The 18,345-nt window shown below is 45.3% G+C and overlaps 1 protein-coding gene across 1 annotated transcript in view; it reads right to left on the reverse strand.

Moving 5' to 3' along the window:
- PLXNA4 (plexin A4) overlaps nt 1-18,345 on the reverse strand; it is a 437,744-nt gene that overhangs the window by 202,921 nt on the left and 216,478 nt on the right. The window contains exon 4 of the mRNA XM_070754448.1: nt 6,157-6,288. Within this exon, the coding sequence (XP_070610549.1) occupies nt 6,157-6,288 (132 nt within the window). The remainder of the gene's footprint in view (nt 1-6,156; nt 6,289-18,345) is intronic.

Below are 18,345 nucleotides of genomic sequence, written 5' to 3' on the forward strand. Positions count from 1 at the left end.
AGTTACAACCAGGTCTTGCACTTATGACCACTGCAGCATCCTCACAATCATGTGATCAAAATTTAGGCCCTTGGCAACACAGCCTGTGTTTATCATTGTTGTAATATTTATTTATTTATTTATTTATTCGTTCATTCATTCATTCATTCATTCATTCATTCATTCATTTATCAGATTTGTATGCCGCCCCTCTCCGCAGACTCGGGGCGGCTCACAGCAATAATAATACAATGTAAACAAATCTAATATTTAAGTTAATTTAAAACCCCAATTTGGAAACCAATCATACATACTAGCATACCATGCATAAATTTTATAAGCCTAGGGGGAGGGAAAGTATCAATTCCCCCATGCCTGACGACAGAGGTGGGTTTTAAGGAGCTAACGAAAGGCAAGGAGGGTGGGGGCAACTCTGATATCTGGGGGGAGTTGGTTCCAAAGGGTCGGGGCCGCCACAGAGAAGGCTCTTCCCCTGGGTCCCACCAAACGACATTGTTTAGTTGACGGGACCCGGAGAAGGCCAACACTGTGGGACCTAACTGGTCGCTGGGATTCATGCAGCAGAAGGTGGTCCCGGAGATATTCTGGTCCGGTGCCATGAAGGGCTTCATAGGTCATAACCTGCAGGGGTCATGTGATGGCCGTTTGCAAACTTCCTGTTGTGGTTGGCTCTGGCCCAGCTCCTGCCCCAAGGAATGTGGAGGTGGATGCAGGGGAAACATCAACATGTCATCGGCCTGTTTTATTGCCGACAGAGTCAGGTAGTGCAGTTTCCTCGGACGAAGAAGAAGGTGGGGTGACTTGGAAGAGGGGGGGCTTGGCACACAGCCCAGGAAGCCAATCTCCATTATCTTCGGTCGATTCGGATGCGGAAGTCTTGGACCCACGCAGGCGCAGAGTTATGCGTAGAAGAGACCAATTGAGGACATATTACAGGAGATAAGAGAGGCCACCTGTGTTTGGGTGGGGCTCTAGTAATTAGAACTGCTGATATAAATAGCAGCGTGTTGGTTTGGCCGTTGTGGAAGAGTATCTGATTGCAGTTCTTCAGGAATCGTGTTTTGCTGTTTTCCGGACTTTGTTGATTTTTCACGCCTTTGAAACCAAAGCAGAGCAAAGTGTGTGTGTCTCACTTCGTTGGAAGAAGGAGGGCTGTGACGTTTCTTCACAGCTGCTAGCTAAGTACCTAAGGACTGATTAAGGAGATTGTACAGCCTACAAGGTTGTTTTGGGATGAGTGCTCTTTGCAATACAAAAAGGGTGCTTTAGTTTCTTTTGAATTTTGTGATAAAGAACATTGTTTTGAATTTTCAAACGTGTGTGTGTCTGAAATTTGTACCCTTGAGTTTTCGGGAGGCTCATACCAGAGAGCCCGGCAGAATAATAATAATAATAATAATAAGTTTCTGGCAAGCAAAGTAATGGGAGAAGTTAGATTTGCTTAATGGCTTTCTGATTCACTTAACAACTATCAGGCGCGAAGAATCAGTTCCACATATTAATTTCCACTTCAGCTGATGTATTGTTCTCGCCTATGGACAAGACTCGAGTCAATTAACAGCAGCCACTAGTTAACCAAATTCAGGAAGGATTGGATTTGGACCATTTATGGGAATATAATGAATCCAGGCTAGTTCCTCTCTTAACTCCAACCCCCCAGACTCTGTCTCTCCATCTCCAACATCAGCCACTTAATATCCACAGCAAAAAAGGTCATAAAATTGGGTTAATTGTGGTCATATGTTCAGAACAATATGATTCCTCCTGGCCTGCCTGCCTGTGTTTCCTCTTCTTCTCTCTCCTTCCTTCCTTCTTTCCTTGTCTCTCCTTCCTACCTTCATGTCTCTTCTTTCTTTCTTTCTTTCTTTCTTTCCACATCTTGTTTTCTTCCTTCCTTTTTCTTTTCCTTCTCTCTCCTTCCTTCCTGTCTTCCTTCCTTCCTTCTTCTCTTCTTCTTTTTTTCTTTCTTTATTTCCTTCCTTCCCTCCCTCTTTCCTTTCCTCTTCTTCCTTTTTCTCTTCCTTCTCTCTCCTTCCTTCCTGTCTTCCTTCCTCCTTCTTCCTTCCTTCCTTCCTTCCTTCTCTTCTTTCTTCCTTCCTTCCTTCCTTCCCTCCCTCTTCTTCTGTCTCCTGCCTTCCTTCCTCTCTACTTCTTCCTTCTTTCTCTCTTATTCCTCTCTCTCTCCCCCCCCCTTCCTTTCTTCCTTCCCTTTTTCTTGATTTTTTTATTATGCTGTCCTATAAGCTGACTGGGCAGCTTACTGTATCCTATTCTACACTCCCAGGACTACCTGCCATTCATTCAACCAAAGGCAGTTGCAAATTCTCTCCTTGGCTTAACGCCTTCGCTCAGCTCTTTGCATAAAAGGAGACTTTGATTGCTGGACAAGACGACAAGATAAGCGCTTGATACCCAGCTGGAAGTCAAATTCAAAAACCGCTCCTAGACTGCCTCTTGTCTGTCCACTATTGTGGAATAGGGCTGGATGCACCCAGAGACCTTGGCTCCAAAACCTCGTCCGAGCCTTCGTCTGAGCCAGAATTCCCAAAGACGTTTTTGATCTTTACGGGAAGCAAAATTCCAGCGTTGGGAAAGAGAGCAAACGTGAACGGGGAGAATAGCCCAAGCAGGCCGATCTCATTAGCCTCCTCCATGCAAAGCCGATCTCGAGCGCATCTCAAAGCCAACCCACCGCTGTTTCCAATCGATTCGTCTCTCCCCACCCACCTCCATCACAAGTGGTTGTCTCGGGTAATTATATGAGTTTATTATTCCGAGGGGCCAGGTTGCACTCCAAATTCAGGGGTCAAACGGGGTCAGCCAAGCAATCAGTTCCACATTTTCCTAAGCAGGAGGAGAAAGCCCCTAGCAATTTACCACTGCCAAATCCGGTTAAGGGTCAAAAGCAAATGACTGGGGATGGTGGATGCTGATGTTATTTAAGAAAGGGGAAAGGTGCAACGGATCGAGGGGGAGGAGGATGGGGGAGAACACGGGGTCATTTTTTGTCCCATTTTCCTTGGATGAACCTTGAAAGAAAGGGTCCAAAAGCCATTCTTATAGCTTGGTCTTGGATCCTACTCGCCATATATCGTCTTACCTTGTCCCGTCGTTGTCGCAAATCAGTTTCATTAATCAAAATCATCCTTTTATCCATAATCTCAAATTGAATGTGGTCCACCATGTACCTATACCAATTTTGCATTGTCCATTTTGTCGTGTCCTTCCAACCCAAGACTATTACCGCCTGAGCACTTTCTATCGCTGCTTGTCTTATTTCTCTGAATTCTCCCATCTCATTACTTTTAACTAATACTGCCATTTCCTTAGTAATTATCCATCTTATATTTAATATCCTATTGATATCCTCTTGCACTTTTTGCCAAAAGTTCTGCACTACTGGGCATTCCCAAAACATATGCATAAACACTCCTTTATCTTGGCACCCATGCCAACAAATACCTTTAACATTGTGCTGAAAATATGTGAGTTGAACGGGTGTGTAATACCACTTATGTAATATTTTGTCAATGACTATTTCAGCTTCAATCGCAACAACACAAGAGCAAGCAACAGATTCAAACGTGACTGTAAAAAAATATGACTTCAGCAACCAAATTGTCGAAGTGTGGAACTCATTACCTGACTCAGTAGTGTCAACCCCTAACCCCAAACATTTTTCCCTTAGACTATCCACGATTGACCTCTCCAGGTTCCTTAGCGGTCAGTAAAGGGCGTGCATAAGCACACCAGTGTGCCTTCCGTCCCCTGTCCAATTGTCTCTCCTTATCTCATTTATCTTTTCTTCCTTTCTAATATGTTCACCTATACTTTTATATCTTATCTTCTATTCTTTTCTTTACTTATATTGTTACATATCTTTCTCTTCAATGTGTATTATGTATTGGACAAAATAAATAAATAAATAATAAAATAAATAAATATTCTCTGGTTGATATGGTTGAATTCAAGAGCTGCTTCTTTTATCGCATAATTTTTCAGGTCAACAATATCTACAGCTCAACAATTATCGCCCGCTGGGCTTCGAACCCTGGATGACGGTGGGAGGGTAGTGAAGGAAGAAGCTTGGAAATGTCAAAACATCTGCTAGAAGTGACCTTAAAAACTTTACACAGGGGAGTAATGCAGGCTCTTTGATGGGAAAAATAAAATTAAAAAAATCTTTTCCTGCAGGAAAACCGTTGCGATAGCTCAACCCTTTCTCCTACCGCATTTTTGTCTCTGAGATTGTAAACCAAATTTAGGCAGTGCTCCATTCAGGCCAATTTTTCTGTTGCTAAGAGAGACATCGGTCAAATAAATTTTGCCCCGTGTTAAAAACTTCCTTGGCACCATTGTTAAGCGAATCCCCCAGTTGTAAAGTGAGTCACAAGGTTGTGAACCTGGCTTCCCATTTGCTTGTCAGAAGGAAATGTGAGACACACACAAACACACAAAGGTCCTTGCAACCATCATAAATATGAGTCGGTTACCAAGCATGCAAATTTTGATCACAATAACCTTGGCGATGGTGCAGGGGTTATAATTGTGAAAGACGGTGGTAAGCCCCTTTCTTCCAATGCCCGTTGTAATTGTGAACAGTCACTAAACAAATGCGGTACCGTTGAGGACTTCTTGGATAAGGCAATGAACATAGAAATATAGAAACATAGAAGATTGATGGCAGAAAAAGATCTCATGGTCCATCTAGTCTGCCTTATACTATTTCCTGTACATGGTACCTCGTGATACAAACCCCTTGTCATACAAATTTTCCGAGATATGAACCCGGGGTTCGGAAATTTTTTGCCTCTTTTTCTGAACTTTTTCCATCTTACAAACCCGCCGCCTGAACGCCAAACCCGGAAGTTCAGCAAAAGTTCGGGTTCGGGTGGATGCCGAGAAGCCCCGCCGCCCGGCTGTCGCCTTTTGAAACAGCCGGGGGGCTTCTCAGCATCCTCCCGAACCCGAACGCCAAACCTGAACTTTTGCCGAACTTCCGGGTTCGGCGTTCAGGAGGCCGCCGAGAAGCCCCGCCATCTGGCTGTCGCCTTTTGAAACAGCCGGGGGGCTTCTCAGCGTTCTCCCAAATGCCAAACCCAGAAGTTCGGCAAAAGTTCGGGTTTGGCGTTCGGGTTCAGGAGGACGCTGAGAAGCCCCGCCACCTGGCTGTCAGCTTTGCAAAAGAGCCGCGGAGCTGTCGGGCCAGTCAGGAGGCTCAAACGGAGGTGGGGAATCCCAATAGGGAATTCCATGGGCGGAGCTTTGACGTCACGAAGACGTCCTTCCTGGAGTCTACGTTTCGGCTGGAAGGAAGGATGTCTTCATGACGTCAAAGCTCCACCCATGGAATTCCCTATTGGGATTCCCCACCTCCGTTTGAGCCTCCCGACCGGCCCGACAGCTCTGCGGAGCGCCATTTTTGCAGGGGGGGTTTTCTTGCATGCATTAATTGACCTTACATTGTTCCCTATGGGAAACATTGTTTCGTCTTACGAACTTTTCGCCTTACGAACTTCCTCCGGGTCAATCAGTGTTGCTTCCTAAGTGGACAGTTTGATTTCACAGAACTTTGATTTACTTGGAGTTGTACTGTGTTGTTCAAGTGTTCCCTTTATTTTTTTTGAGCACTGTATTTATCCCGGGCATGTTTAAATTCAGTGACTGTGGATTTATTAACCACGTCTGGTGGAAGTTTGTTCCAAGCATCGACTACTCTTTCAGTCAAATCATATTTTCTCACGTTGCTTCTGATCTTTCCTCCAACTAACGTCAGATTGTGTCCCCTTGTTCTTGTGTTCACTTTCCTATTAAAAACACTTCCCTACTGAACCTTATTTAACCCTTTCACATATTTAAATGTTTTGATCATGTCCCCCCTTTCCCTTCTGTCCTCCAGACTATACAGATTGAGTTCATTGAGTCTTTCCTGATAAGTTTAATGCTTAAGACCTTCCACCATTCTTGTAGCCCATCTTTGGGCCCCTTCAATTTTATCAATCTCTTTTTGTAGGTGAGGTCTCCAGAACTGGACACAGTCAAAGATTACCAGTATGAAACTCATCTGCTGTCTCCACGCACTCCGACGAGACCAAGTGCAACCCCACGTCGCTCTCTCTTGAGTGAAACCAAATCAGAAAAAGCCACACAGCTCACCTGTTTCTCCGACATCATGTATAGATGCTTGTGATCCACCGAAAAAGCCATATCCCTCAGGATCGGTCCCGTATCGGTCACTTGGACTATTTCATACTCCAAAGCTCCTGTGATGGGACCATCAATGCGGATCTAGAGAGGCCAAAAAAAACCCAACAAGAAATGAGTTCAAGGAAAACCACATTATTTTCTTCTTGTCGTTTTTTTCAAATTTATCATGATATACAACACAGTATGAAAATAAATTTAGTAAAGCCAATGTCCCATGACAGATATGGCAGGAGGAGGAGGTGGAGGTGGAGGAGGAGGACAAGGAAAAGGAGGAGGAGGAGGAGGAGGAGAAGAAGAAGAAGAGGAAGACAAAAAAAGAAGATGAAAAAGAGGAGGAGGAGGGGTGGAAAAAAAGAAGAAGATGAAGGAGGAGGAAGATGATGATGACAATGAAGAAGATAAGAGGAGGAGGAGGAAGAAGAGGAAGAGGAGGAAAAGGAGGAGGAGGAGGAGGAAGAAGTCAAAAGAAGAAGAAGATGAAGAGGTGGAGGAGGGGGGAGGAGGAAGAGAAGGAGAAGATGAAGGAGAAGGAAGATGATGATGACAATGAAGAAGATAGGAGGAGGAGCAGGAGTAAGAAGAAAAAGAAGAAGAGGAGGAGGAGGAGAAGCAGGAGGAGATGATGAAGGAGAAGGAAGATGAGGAAGGCGATGAAGAAGAAGAAGATAGGAGGAGGAGGAGGAGGCGGAGGAGGAGGAGAAAGATGAAGAGGAAGAGGAGGAGGAGTAGGAAGAAGAAGACGAAGAAGGAGAAGGAGAAGAGGAGGAGGAGGAAGTAATAGTAGTAAGGGAAAGGAATGAAAAAAGCAGTCACTTAAACTTTTTTTCAGCGCACTAAAATTAAGAAAATACAATTACACTCCCAACTTTTTACTTTATCAACAACATAACAAGTATTAGGCAATACTATAATAACAGAGTGATTTAATCAGAAAAACTCAAATTCAATATTTCATTCTTTTTATTGTCTTGAGTACAAAGTCAGCAGCACACCAGTAGAGCCCACGTGAGAGGAACCATCCCTGATGTGTGTGGCATTCCATGCGTGCGCTTTGCTCATGCACATGTCTTGCACACATTCAGACGGCTTGAAAATATGACTAAATAGGACGGTATAGTGCTGGTTGCTATTACCAGTTCACCTGAACCAGTCCGAACCGGCTAAATACCACTTCCTGAAACAGGGTGGATGGATGGATGGGTGGGTGGGTGGGTGGGTGGAGATAAATTCAGAGACAGAGATAGTCTGCGGAGAGGGGTGGCAAACAAATCTAATAAATTATTATTATTATTATTATTATTATTATTATTATTATTATTATTAATCTATATGTAGAGAGACAGACAGATAATGGATGGATGGATGGATAATGGATGGATGGATAGACAGACAGACAGACAGACAGACAGACAGACAGATAGGAGAGAGATGACGGATGGTGCACAGATGGATGGATGGATGGAAGGACAGATGGATGGAAGGACAGACAGAGAGACAGCCCAGTGTCAACACTATCATCATCAATTTAAAAACTGCATTGAGCTCAACAAGGATGGACCAACAAGAAAAAGACGTGTTTTATAAAATCAAGACACTGACCACATTATAAAAAGGGAGGGTTGTTTGCAGGCTCCCAGGTGCCCCTTTCTCTTTCTGGACCCTCCCTCCCCCCAAAAAACACCCTGCCTTCCCTCTACCTTTGGTCCAGGGAGGCCCATCTGTTTTCCTTTAAACCACCCCCCTCCCGCCCCCTCCTTCTTGGAAAGGACTGAGCTTTCCTGGTTAATCACCCAATTGACCCCCCAGCTCATCATGGGCTCAGCCTCGCACTTTGTTTGCACAGATTTTCTGTCAAGGAGAGAAACAGCCCCCAGGTGACATGAGAAATTCCCCCTCGTTAAGAGGACCCTGCTAATTGACTAACAAGGCTGACCAGGGACATTTTGTTGCCGGAGGCGAAGGGTAATAAGCGATAGGTGAATGGCCCGTCAATGCCATTGACCCCGAGGATAGTACGTTTCTCTCCCAGCCCAGGTCCCTAGATGGGTTAGAACTATCATTCCCAGGGTGCCTCACTGTTGAATCTTTAGATGTGTAAGAGCTACAATTCCCAAGACACCTAGCCACGACTCTTTCAGGAATGGGAGAAAATTGGTGCCCCAGCATTAGGAGGCACCAGGTCGAAGGTAGATTTAATTACCCAGCGCAACCTGAGTGACATTTTGGATGTCTTTCCCTAACAACAGGTTGCCCTTGACTTAATAACAATTTATTTAGTGAAAATGAAGTTTCTTCATTTTTTTTTAAAGAGTTCAGTTCTGAAGTTTCTTCCATTCTTCGGTCAGAATGGGAGAAAGCTTCTCGGATGAGGCTAGATAGGTAGATAGGCAGGTACATACATACATACATACATACATACATACATACATACATACACACAGAGAGATAGACGAGAAATGAGAGAGAGAGAGAGAGAGAGAGAGAGAGAGATGTAGGTAGGTAGGTAGGTAGGTAGATAGATAGATAGATAGATAGACGACAGACAGAAAGAAAGAAAGAAAGATAGATAGATAGATAGATAGATAGATAGATAGATAGATAGATAGATAGATGACAGACAGAAAGAAAGAAAGATAGATAGATAGATAGATAGATAGATAGATGACAGACAGAAAGAAAGAAAGAAAGATAGATAGATAGATAGATAGATAGATAGATAGATAGATAGATGACAGGCAGGTAGGCAGGCAGGCAGACAGACTTATAAACAGATGACAGACAGACAGACAGACAGACAGACAGACAGAAAGGTAGGTAGATACATACATACATACATACATACATACATACATACATACATACATACATACACAGAGGTAGAAATATAGAAACATAGAAGATTGACGGCAGAAAAAGACCTCATGGTCCATCTAGTCTGCCCTTATACTATTTCCTGTATTTTATCTTACAATGGATCTATGTTTATCCCAGGCATGTTTAAATTCAGTTACTGTGGATTTACCAACCACGTCTGCTGGAAGTTTGTTCCAAGGATCTACTACTCTATCCAGGGATTAAGTCCAATCCTCACTCATTTATCTATCAGCTCTTTATGTGGAACCGTATCAAAGGCTTTGCTGAAGTCCAGATAGGCAATATCCACGGCACCACCTTCATCCAACACCTTTGTGACATAGTCAAAGAAATCAATGAGATTAGGTAGACGAGAAATGAGAGAGAGAGAGAAAGATAGATAGATAGATAAATAGATCTCTATCTGTGATAGATGAGAGTGAGAGAAAGGGAGATAGCTAGACAGACAGAGAGACAGACAGACAGATGATAGATAGACAGACAGACAGATCAGTCAGGCAGACAAACAGACAGACAGATTTCATTTTTTAAAATGTCCATAAATGATGTTCTCTCATTTCAAAATACGGATTTGTCTCTGAGCAAAGGGACGAAATCCGTTCCCATGTACCCATCATGCACCTCCGGACCTTCGCGCTTCTCCTTCCCACAGCCTGAATTTCCCCCAGCAGCCAATCCAGCCACTGGGCCCCTAAGCCAGCTCACAGCCCAAATGGATGTCCGCCCCCGTTCCCCCCACCCTTGGAGCCTCTGCCGCCCCCTCCCCTTTTATCCTGCCGACCAGGTTGCTGTTGAAAACAGCCGCCCAACGCTCAGCAAAGGTCAACCATCCGAGAGACCCTCCTGGCAGCTGTTTGTTTGTTTGTTCAAACATTATCGGAGGCTGGCGGGTGGATTTTCTATCCACTGAAGTATCCAGACAATTAATATCCGCTCCCAGTAGCAAACAGATGCTTGCGTTCAAGTGTTCCAGCTTGAGCTAGGATGGGAATTATCTCTTTAATGAGCAAACAAGATGATTCCCCTTTAAAGGAGAAGGAGGGTTTTTGAACTTCTTCTTCTTCTTCTTCTTCTTCTTCTTCTTCTTCTTCTTCTTCTTCTTCTTCTTCTTCTTCTTCTTCTTTCTTCTTTCTTCTTCCTTCTTCTTCCTCTTCTTTCCCCTCCTCCTCCTCCTTCTTCCTTCTTCTTCTTCTTCTTCTTTATTCTTCTTCTTCTTTATTCTTCTTCTTTATTCTTCTTCTTCTTTATTCTTCTTCCTTCTTCTTCGTCTTCTTCGTCTTTTTCGTCTTCTTCATCTTCTTCGTCTTCTCCTTCTCCTTTCCTTGTCCTTCTTCTCCTTCTTTTTATCTTCTTTTCTTCTCCTTTTCTTTCTCTTCCTCTTCCTCTCCCTCTTCCTCTCCTTCTCCTGATTCTCTGATCCAGTGGTAGAGACAAAATGGCTTCCACCAGGCAGATTTGGGCAATCTCAGAATACAGTGGTACCTCTATCTAAGAATGCCTCTACTTACGAACTTTTCTAGATAAGAACTGGGTGTTTGAGATTTTTTTTGCTCTAGGAATCTCCTGGGAGGAAACAGGGCTGGAGAACGTGTGGAGAAGCCTCTGTGGGGCCTCTCTAGGAATCTCCTGGAGGAAACAGGGCCGGAAAAGGCGGGGAGAAGCCTCCGTGGGGTCTCTCTAGGAATCTCCTGGAGGAAACAGGGCAGGAAAAATGCGGGGAGAAGCCTTTGCGGGGCCTCTCTAGGAATCTCCTGGGAGGAAACAGGGCCGGAAAAGGCGGGGAGAAGCCTCTGTGGGGCCTCTCTAGGAATCTCCTGGAGGAAACAGGGCTGGAAAAGGCGGGGAGAAGCCTCTGTGGGGCCTCTCTAGGAATCTCCTAAGAGGAAACATGGCTGAAAAAGGCAGGGAGAAGCCTCCATGGGGCCTCTCTTGGAATCTCCTGGGAGGAAACAGGGCTGGAAAAGGCAGGGAGACGTGCATAAGTGCACCAGCGTGCCTTCCGTCCCCTGTCCTAATGTTTCTCTCTTACTAGTATCATGCATATAAATATTATACCACCAATACGTATGTGACAAATTAATAAATAAAATAAATAAATACAATAAATGTGTTTGTCTCCAGGCTTTTTAGTCATCATCTTAGTCCCTTTTCTTTGCACTTCCTCCCCCCCCCCCCAAAAAAAGTCTCAACCTCTTTCTTGCCACTTGGTGACCAGTCGCCCCTCGGCGTGAACATCAATCCATGTTGCTCAATCAGGCCAGAGCTGTTACAACCACGAGCAAACCAAGACCTTCCCAACGCCTTATTGCTTTTCCAATATTGCATTTCTCCTTAATTTAGGACTCTGATGACCCCCCAAGGACCGACATAATCTCTGGCCGGGCATCCGTCTACACAACTGCATCTACACATGGGTTGTTGCACGTGTGATGCATCCCACCTCTTTAATTGATTTCAGCTACATGATCTGGGAAATCGGAGGGCTTGGAGCCAGCAGGGATGGGACTTACCGGCAAAGAAGCTTTCATTTTCTAACCCCGTTTCCTACCTTCAGTCTAGGCTTAATGGCCTCCTCTAATTTTGTCTAATGCCTGTTAAGGGCCGGTCGGTGGATAATTTTTAAAATGTGTGTTTTTATCTCCCAGAAGATACTTAAGGACGCTCTCAGCAAACACTGCTAAAGGGGCAGGCGGACTCCCTGCCCAATACGCACCCAGACAATAGCAAAATGATATTGATAGACGTAAAGGGCAACAAAATTTTACTACGGTGCTGTGGGCGTGGCTTATTGTGTGGGTGTGGCTTGATGGTCATGTGACTGGGTAGGAGTGGCTTGCTGACCATGTCACCAGGTGGGAGTGGCTTGAGAATTATGTGACCGAGGAGTGGCTTCAAGGTCATGTGACCAGGTGGGAGTGGCTTGACAGTCATGTGATCAAGGGGTGGCTTCAAGGTCATGTGACTGGGTGGGAATGGCTTGCTGGCCATGTGACCAGGTGGGAGTGGCTTGACAATCATGTGACTGAGGGGTGGCTTCAAGGTCATGTGATTGGGTGGGAGTGGCTTGCCGGCCATGTGACCAGGTGAAAGTGGCTTGACAATCATGTGACTGAGGGGTGGTTTCAAGGTCATGTGACTGGGTGGGAGTGGCTTACCAACCTAGATAAATTTTCCAATAGGTGCTTGGACTCTTTTTCAGTTGGATTAAGTCCCATTATTTGTTTGTTGAGGAGCACAGTCACATTTGAAGGTTTTGTACTGAACCCACAAGGTTCGGTAGGACAACAGAGAGAGAGAGAGACATAGAAACACACAGAAAGAGAGAGAGAGACAGACAGACAGAGGCATAGAAAAAGCAGAGAGAGGGGGACAGAGACAGAGAAAGACAGAAAAGCATAGAAAAATACACACAAACACACACACACAAAGGGAGAGACATAAAGACAAGAGACAGAAAGAGAGAGACAGAGATAAAGAGTAGACAGAGGGACAGAAACACACACACACACACAGAGAGAGAGACAGAGAGAAACAGAGAGACAGAGACATACAGACAAGAGACAGAGAGAGGGGAGAGGGAGAGACAAAGAGAGAGACAGACAGACAGATAGATAGACAGACAAAGAGGAGACAGAGAGTCACAGAAACACAGAGAGAGAGAGACACAGAGAAAGAGACACACAGATATATATATATATATATAAATACAAGAGACAAAGAAAGAGACAGACAAAGAGAAGAAACAGAGACAGAGAGAGGGAGTCACTCACAGAGAGAGAGCGAGAGAGAGAAAGAAGAGACACAGAGAGAGGCAGAGACAAAGAGAGAGAGAGAGACAGACAGACAGACAGAGATAAAGAGAAGAAACAGAGAGAGGGGGGACTCACTCACACACACACACTGAGAGACAGAGATAAAGAAAAGAGACAGAGAGAGAGAGAGAGAGAGAGAAAGAAAAGAGACACAGAGAGAGAGAGAGAGAAAGAAAAGAGAGAGAGAGAGAGAGAGAGAAAGAAAAGAGACAGAGAGAGAGAGAGAAAGAAAAGAGACAGAGAGAGAGAGAGATAAAGAAAAGAGAGAGAGAGAGAAAGAAAAGAGACACAGAGAGAGGCAGAGACAAAGAGAGAGAGAGAGACAGACAGACAGACAGACAGAGATAAAGAGAAGAAACAGAGAGAGGGGGGACTCACACACACACACACACACACACACACACACACACACACTGAGAGACAGAGATAAAGAAAAGAGAGAGAGACAGACAGAAAGACAGGGACAGAGATAAAGAGAACACACAGAGAGAAAGAGAGAGAAGGGAAGAGAGAAGAATTCAGAGAGTCGAATTCTCCTTTTTCTCTCTCCCTCTTGATGCCAGCCGCCTTACAACGCTGCCCTTCCTCTGCCAATGGACAGATGACATCATTTGTGGAGCCGGGGTTGGTGCACGCTCCCACCAGGCCGCCTGATTGATAAATTAGCCCCTTACAAGCCATGTGCTAATCAATGGGAAGTGTTCATTTGTAGCGACAAGAGGCAGGCTGGGGAAGGCTAATTTTTCAAGGTTGCCGCTTGCCAAGACAAACATTCAAATCTTGCCAGGACATCCATTAAAAAAGGAGTCAGCTTTGCCCAGACGTCTCATTTCCTACGTTCTGGAGATGTTCTCCACTGGGGTCTCCACTCCTCCATTAACGGACAGAATGAAGAGGCCCCTTGCCAGGTGAGGCAGTTTCACATTACGGCCTTTGTGAAGTGAGTCGCCGCAGGAGTCCATTGAAACGGAAGGTTGTTAAGCAAATCCCATTTGGACTTTTATCACGAGAAACCAGGTGAGAAGATGGCAGAGGGCAGTCACAGGACCTGGGGACTTTGGAACTGTTGTAAATATTTGCCGAAGGGCCCAAACTTCTTTTGATCATGTGACCATGGAGGGGGGAAGAGATACTGCACTGGTTGCAACCGTGAGAATTGGATTTTTTCAGCACCGGTTTTTTGGTTTAAATATTTTAATTTTTAAAAAATTATGAAAAACATATACAAAAACAAAAATAGTACATCCATCATCTACATCTATCTGTCTATCTGTCTGTCCATCCATCTGTCTGTCTGTCCATCTGTCTGTCTGTCCATCCGTCTGTCCATCCGTCCATCCTTCTATCTCTATCATCTATCTATCTATCTGTCTGTCTGTCTATTTGTCTGTCTTTCTGTCCGTCCGTCCATCCATCCATCCATCCATCCATCCATCCATCCTTCTATCTCTATCATCTATCTATCTATCATCTATCTATCTATCATCTATCTATCTATCTATCTATCTATCTATCTATCTATCTATTATCTGTCCATCTATCCCTTATGTCTACGCCTCTTTTTCTCTCACCGTTCATTATCTATTTATCTGTCTGTCTGTCTATCCCCATCCATCCATCCATCCATCCATCTACCTACCGTTTGAAGTAAACTTAATTTGTTCCATGGCCAGGTTCTTAAGTACAAAAATTTGTAAGAAGAAGCAATATTTCCCATAGGAATCAATGTAAAACCAAATAATGTGTGCGATTGGGGAAACACAGGGAGGGTAGAGGCCCTGTTTCCTCCTAAGAGATTCCTAGAGAGGCCCCACAGAGGCTTCTCCCCGCATTTTCCCACCCTGTTTCCTCCAGGAGATTCCTAGAGAGACCCCATGGAGGCTCCTTCCTGCCTTTTCCGGCCCTGTGTCCTCCCAGGAGATTCCAAGTGAGGCCCCATGGAGGCTTCTCCCTGCTCTTTTCAGCCATGTTTCCTCCCAGGAGATACCTGGAGAGGCCCCACAAAGGCTTCTCCCTGCATTTTCCTGCCCTGTTTCCTCCAGGAGATTCCTAGAGAGACCCCACGGACACTTCTCCCCGCCTTTTCCAGCCCTGTTTCCTCCCAGGAGATTCCTAGAGCAAAAAAAATCCTTGAACACCCGGTTCTTATCTAGAAAAGTTCGTAAGTAGAGGCATTTTTAGATAGAGGTACCACTGTATTCTGAGATTGGCCAAATCTGCCTGGTGGAAGCCGTTTCGTCTCTACCACTGAGAATCTGCACCTGGTGAGGAGGGTCTCCTGAGGACTCCACGGAGGCGCCACCATAAAGCCCCTGACTTTTGGTCCTCCTGGGGCTGGCAAAGCCGCCCTTCTTCTTTGGGTGGGTGGGGGAATCCGATGGGTGACTCTCAACATCTGGAAAGTTTCCAAGGAGTGGGATTTGCGCCACCACAATTGGGCCTTTGAAAGACACAGAAAAGAACTTGAGCTGGAGGCTTCGGAGCTCCTGCAAGGATCTCTCCAGCCATCACACAGCCCCTTTCTTGGGGGAAAGAAAGTCACCAGAACAAAGCAAACTTGTGACACACAACTTGAGTTGGCATCTTCCTTCGGGCCAAAAGTATTCATCCCCCCCCCAATAACCCCCAGTTCTGCAGCACTGAAGTCACAGATGTTGTGTAGGCATTTTGTGTTGAAGCTACGCAGAGCGCAGATGTCTCGATCAGATGGAGGCGTGTGGGTGGGGGATCATTTTTTTCTTTGCCACAAAAGAGGCAACACACACACAAACACGTTTATAAAATCCAGAGGGCTCCAAGCATCGTAGCATCCCTCCAGCCTGAGCAGCCACAAAAAAGGAACGAATAAAAATGCAGATAATTGTCAACATACAGCTTCAATCGAACACAAAACCTCTGTTAATAATAACAGCAGAGTTGGAAGGGACCTTGGAGGTCTTCTAGTCCAACCCTCTGCTTGGGCAGGAGACCCTACAACAGTGTTTCCCAACCTTGGCAACTTGGAGACAGAATTCTGGGAGTTGAAGTCCAAATGTCTTCAAGTTGCCAAGGTTGGGAAACACTGCCCTACAGTACTGGTTGGTTATCCGACATCTTCTTCGAAACCTCCAGTGCTTGGAAGTGTTCTTAACTGAGACATGGATTTTTTCAGTGGATTTTTGCCCTATTTTGCAACCTTTCTTGGTACAGTTGTTAAGTAAATCGCTGCAGCTCTTAATAATATGGTTGTTAAGTGAATCCAGTTTTCCTTATTGACTTTCCTTGCCCGAGAGTCACAAAAGAGGATCGGGTGAGCTCAGGACCTTCTGCAATCATCATAAATATGTGTCAGTTGCATAGAAACAGAAACCTAGAAGACTGACGGCAGGAAAAGACCTCCTGGTCCATCTAGTCTGCCCTTATACTATTTCCTGCATTTTATCTTAGGATGGATCTATGTTTATCCCAGGCATGTTTAAATTCAGCTACTGTGAATTTACCAACCACGTCTGCTGGGAGTTTGTTCCAAGGATCTACTACTTTTTTAAAAAAAAAAATATTTTTTTTATTTTTTTTCAGTAAAATAACATTTTATAGAAACAGAAAGTTAGGAGGAATAGGGAGGAAGAGTTGGAAGGAAGGAGGGATGGAGGAAAGTAGGGAGAATGAGAGGGAGGAAAGGTGGCAGAGAGGGAGAGAAAAGCAGGAAGGGAGTAAGGAGGGTAAGAGAAAGGAAGGGAAAGGGAGGGAGGAAAAGGGGAGAGAGAAAGGAAGACAGGAGGGGTAGAGGGAGGAAGGGAAAGAGGGGGGGAGGAAAGGAAGGAAAGAGAGGAGGGAGGGAGGAAAGAGAGGAGGGAGGGAGGAAAGAGAGGAGGAAGGAAGGAAAAAGAGGAAGAAGGTAGGTAGGTAGGAAGGAAAGAAGGAAAGAGAGAAAGAAGGAAGGAATGAGAGAGGGAGGGAGAAGGGAGGGAAGGAAGGAGAGGAGGAAGGAAGGAAAGAGAGGAAAGAAGGAAGGAAGGAAAGAAGAAAGGAAGAAGGAAGGAAGGAAGGAAGGAAGGAAAGAGAGGAAAGAAGGAAGGAAGGAAAGAAGGAAGGAAGAAGGAAGGAAAGGAAGGAAGGAAAGGAAGGAAGGAGAGGAGGAAGGAAGGAAAGAGAGGAAAGAAGGAAGGAAGGAAGAAGGAAGGAAGGAAGGAGAGGAGGAAGGAAGGAAGGAAGGAGAGGAGGAAAGAAGGAAGGGAAGAAGGGAGGAAGGAAGGAAGGATTCATTGCAAACCAAAAGTTGAGTGCCACTTGGGTGTTGTGGAGCCCCTCCCTGCCAGGGTTGCCCTCCTTGGAAAAAATGCAAGGCAGAGCCCCATTGCATCCATGGGATGATGGAAATCCCATCCCAAAGGACATGGACGCAGGCGTGGAGCAGCTCAGGCCAACCTGGACTGGCTCCGGACATCCTGGGGTGTTGGACAAACCCCTGGGAGCCCCCTGCCCAGCCGTGAGAGGGAGGAGGCGGGGGGGAGGGGTCTGGGAGTCAGAGCCGGCTGGAGCAGCCCACCTCCTTGGGGAAGCTGACCTCACCCTGTCAATGAAACTCGACCCAGCGAGGCTCTGACATCAGGTCACCGACGGAGACAAAGCCAAGGTTAGCGGCTCCCGTCAATACAGGAGATGAGAGACACCGACAAGAGGCGGTCAGGGCAGGCGCTTTGCACTGTCTGAGCTGGCCTGAGCCTCCCTGATCCGATGGAGGGCGGCTGAATTCCTCTTCTTCCTCATCCCCTTCCTCTTTCTCCTTCTCCCCCTCTGCCTCTTCTTTCTTTCTTTCTTTCCTTCCTTCCTTCTTTCTTTCTTTCTTTACTCTTCCTCCACCTTCCTTTTCTTCCTTGGTTTTGGACCAGAGAGTGTCAGGATCTATCTGTCTGTCTATCTGTCTGTCTGTCTGTCTATCACTTACTCACTCATTCACTCACTCACTCAATCATCTGTCTGTCTATCTGTCCCTCTCTCTCTCTCTCTCTCTCTATCTATCTATCACTTACTCACTCACTCAATTGTCTGTCTGTCTGTCTGTCTATCACTTACTCACTCATTCACTCACTCACGCAATCATCTGTCTGTCTGTCCCTCTCTCTCTCATCTATCTATCTATCTATCTATCTATCTATCTATCTATCTATCTATCACTTACTCACTCACTCACTCACTCACTCACTCATTCACTCACTCAATTGTCTGTCTGTCTGTCTGTCTGTCTGTCTGTCTCTATCTATCTATCTATCTATCTATCTATCTATCTATCACTTACTGACTCACTCACTCAATTGTCTGTCTGTCTGTCTGTCTGTCTCTCTCTCTCTCTATCTATCTATCTATCCATCTATCACTTGCTCACTCAGTCACTCACTCAGTTGTCCGTCTTTCTGTCTGTCTCTCTCTTTCTATCTATCTATCTCTCTCTCTCTCTCTCCCTCTATCTATC

This window comes from Erythrolamprus reginae, chromosome 6 (genome assembly GCF_031021105.1).
Source record: "Erythrolamprus reginae isolate rEryReg1 chromosome 6, rEryReg1.hap1, whole genome shotgun sequence".
Lineage (NCBI taxonomy): Eukaryota > Metazoa > Chordata > Lepidosauria > Squamata > Dipsadidae > Erythrolamprus > Erythrolamprus reginae.